General features: G+C 49.2%; 1 protein-coding gene across 2 annotated transcripts; it reads left to right on the top strand.

The window, feature by feature from the left end:
• Positions 1–266: 266 nt before the first annotated feature.
• Positions 267–1,880, top strand: LOC135169590 (uncharacterized). 2 transcript variants are annotated; one of them, XM_064134717.1, is made up of 2 exons: positions 267–303; positions 925–1,880. In XM_064134717.1, the coding sequence occupies exon 2, from the start codon at positions 948–950 to the stop codon at positions 1,839–1,841; it is 894 nt and encodes a 297-aa protein (XP_063990787.1). In that variant the 5' UTR covers positions 267–303; positions 925–947; the 3' UTR covers positions 1,842–1,880. The 2 variants fall into 2 exon arrangements, with proteins under 2 accessions (XP_063990787.1, XP_063990786.1); XM_064134716.1 differs by having other exon boundaries at positions 290–303; positions 510–1,880.
• Positions 1,881–2,327: the final 447 nt, after the last annotated feature.

Raw genomic sequence — 2,327 nt, 5'->3', positions numbered from 1 at the left:
GAAATACGAACGGCGAAAAACCCGCCAGTCAAAGTTGACGGTGGCGCCCCCGAGAATCGGTAACCCCTTCCAGAACCCCCCCCCCCCCGGTAGCGCCGCGCTACATCAACACACGCACACAGCGAGACGACTGGCCATCGGTGACATCACTCACCTGCCCAGTTAATATCGGGACCGAACTGTACCTGTATTAGGGTACCCCCCGAATTCTCACCTATATAAAATATCAAGAGTCAGTCGAGTCTTAACAGCTCACTTAGCAACTCGTGCCTTCGTATGTATTGTTAATGCGATCAGCATTAAGTGCGTATAATTGTTACTTTATTAAATATTAAATATTAGAAGTTAATTATACATTGTGTTGGAATTGTGATTTCCCTAAAAAGTGAACAATAACTACGATTCCCACATTGGTGACCCCGACGTGATCTCATTAGGGAATACCGCGTTTAATAAAAATAAAATACCGCGTTTAATAATAATAAATTTATTTTTTTTTGGTGACACAGAAACCTGAGTGCGAGTGCGAAAAGTAATGCGTTCGGAAATTATTTTCGACGCGCAAATTTTCTTCCATCGAAAATTTTCGAAACTGCGTCTCGAAGCTTCTCGAACGTTCGAAAATATTCAGTGTTTCACAGTGTCCTTGCTAAAACGAAAACATTATGAGTGATTCTCGCACATTCCTGAGCGCCCAAGGACGTCGAGCAGTGCTGTTGACGACGCGTCAATACTTTCCCCCGCGCGGTCAAAACTTTAACGGGAGGACATTATTTATCCGACGCGTTAATACTTCCTCCGCGCGGTCAGTTTTTTTGAATAGTTTAAACGGTTTAGACATTTAAAACTAGAAATTTTCCAAATAATAACTCGTCAAGTGTAAAAAACTGACATTTTTGTTTTATTTTTCGATCCTGAAATAAGTGAATAAGTAGTGAAAAGCCGAAATGCCGGAGACAACGCAGAGCGGAACTCCAACAGTGACCACTTCAGGGACGGCAATTCACCCCGATGTCAGGGCACCACCGTTCAGCGCCGAGAAACCCGCGCTGTGGTTCGCCCAGTTGGAGGCTCAGTTCCGGAATCGGGGGATTGTAACGGAACAGGATAAATATAATAGGACTATCCCGTTAATTGACACCAGGTCAGCTGCCGAAGCGGAGGACATAATTATTAACCCCCCCGCGGACATCCCGTACCAGACCCTCAAGAGAACGCTTATCACGCGTTTCTCTAAGTCCAGAGAGGCGAATCTTCTCCAACTGCTCGATAGGGAGAGCATTGGAGATCGTTCGCCTTCACACTACCTGAGGTATCTAAGGAGTCTGGTTCCAGACATCGACGACGAGGTATTGAAAGCGCGTTGGTTGTCACACCTGCCTGAACAGACAAGGGCATGCCTAGTCATACAAAAGGATGCCACTATCACGCAGTTAGGGGAGCTCGCAGACAAGCTGCATGAGGTTTATCACCCGACAGTCGCTGCCGTATCGACGTCAACCGTGAGCATGGACGTAGCACAGCTGACGAAGCAGGTTGCCGCGCTCACTGCGTCTGTCGCTGCCCTTCACAAGCGAGACTCACGTCCTCGCTCATCTACACGCTCTGGGGATTCGCGAGGCCAACGCAGCAAATCGCGTAGACGCTCGAGCTCCAGGAAAGTACCCAACAAATTTAATACCTGCTGGTACCATTTTAAATTCGGCAGGGACGCACGAACGTGTCAACCTGGTTGTAAGTTTCAGGAAAACGCCGGAGAGAGGCGCTCACTCCAAATGCCGCCGCTTATTCATAACCGACAGGACGACAGGGACCCGACATTTGGTAGACACGGGATCTGATGTCTCTGTCACTCCCCGCAGGCGGCCGGCAACCAAGAGAGACACGAGTGGCTACCACCTCCACGCAGCCAACGGCACCCTGATAAACACCTACGGCTACGTGTCGATTTCGCCAGATTTGGGGCTGCGCAGAGATTTTTCGTGGCGTTTCATCGAGGCGGATGTCAGCAGGCCAATAATCGGAGCTGATTTTCTGCACAGCTTCAACCTGCTACCGGACCTGAGAAACGAGCGCATCATCGACGGCTCAACAGGTTTCAAGTCGACTGGTCAGTTCACGCAGTTTCGTGCGCTGTCGGTAAAACTCCTTGAGATCAGCGATGACTCACCGTTCGCATCGGTATTAAAGGAGTTCCCGGCAATAACGAAACCGGAGGGACTACTCAAAAACTCACGACACTCCACTCGGCACCACATAAGAACTACGCCTGGACCACCTATCTGCTGCCGAGCCCGTCGTCTGGTGCCTGAAAAACTTAAGATCGC

This window comes from Diachasmimorpha longicaudata, chromosome 15, assembly GCF_034640455.1.
Source record: "Diachasmimorpha longicaudata isolate KC_UGA_2023 chromosome 15, iyDiaLong2, whole genome shotgun sequence".
NCBI lineage: Eukaryota > Metazoa > Arthropoda > Insecta > Hymenoptera > Braconidae > Diachasmimorpha > Diachasmimorpha longicaudata.
This window is presented reverse-complemented; position numbering and strand designations above follow the sequence as displayed.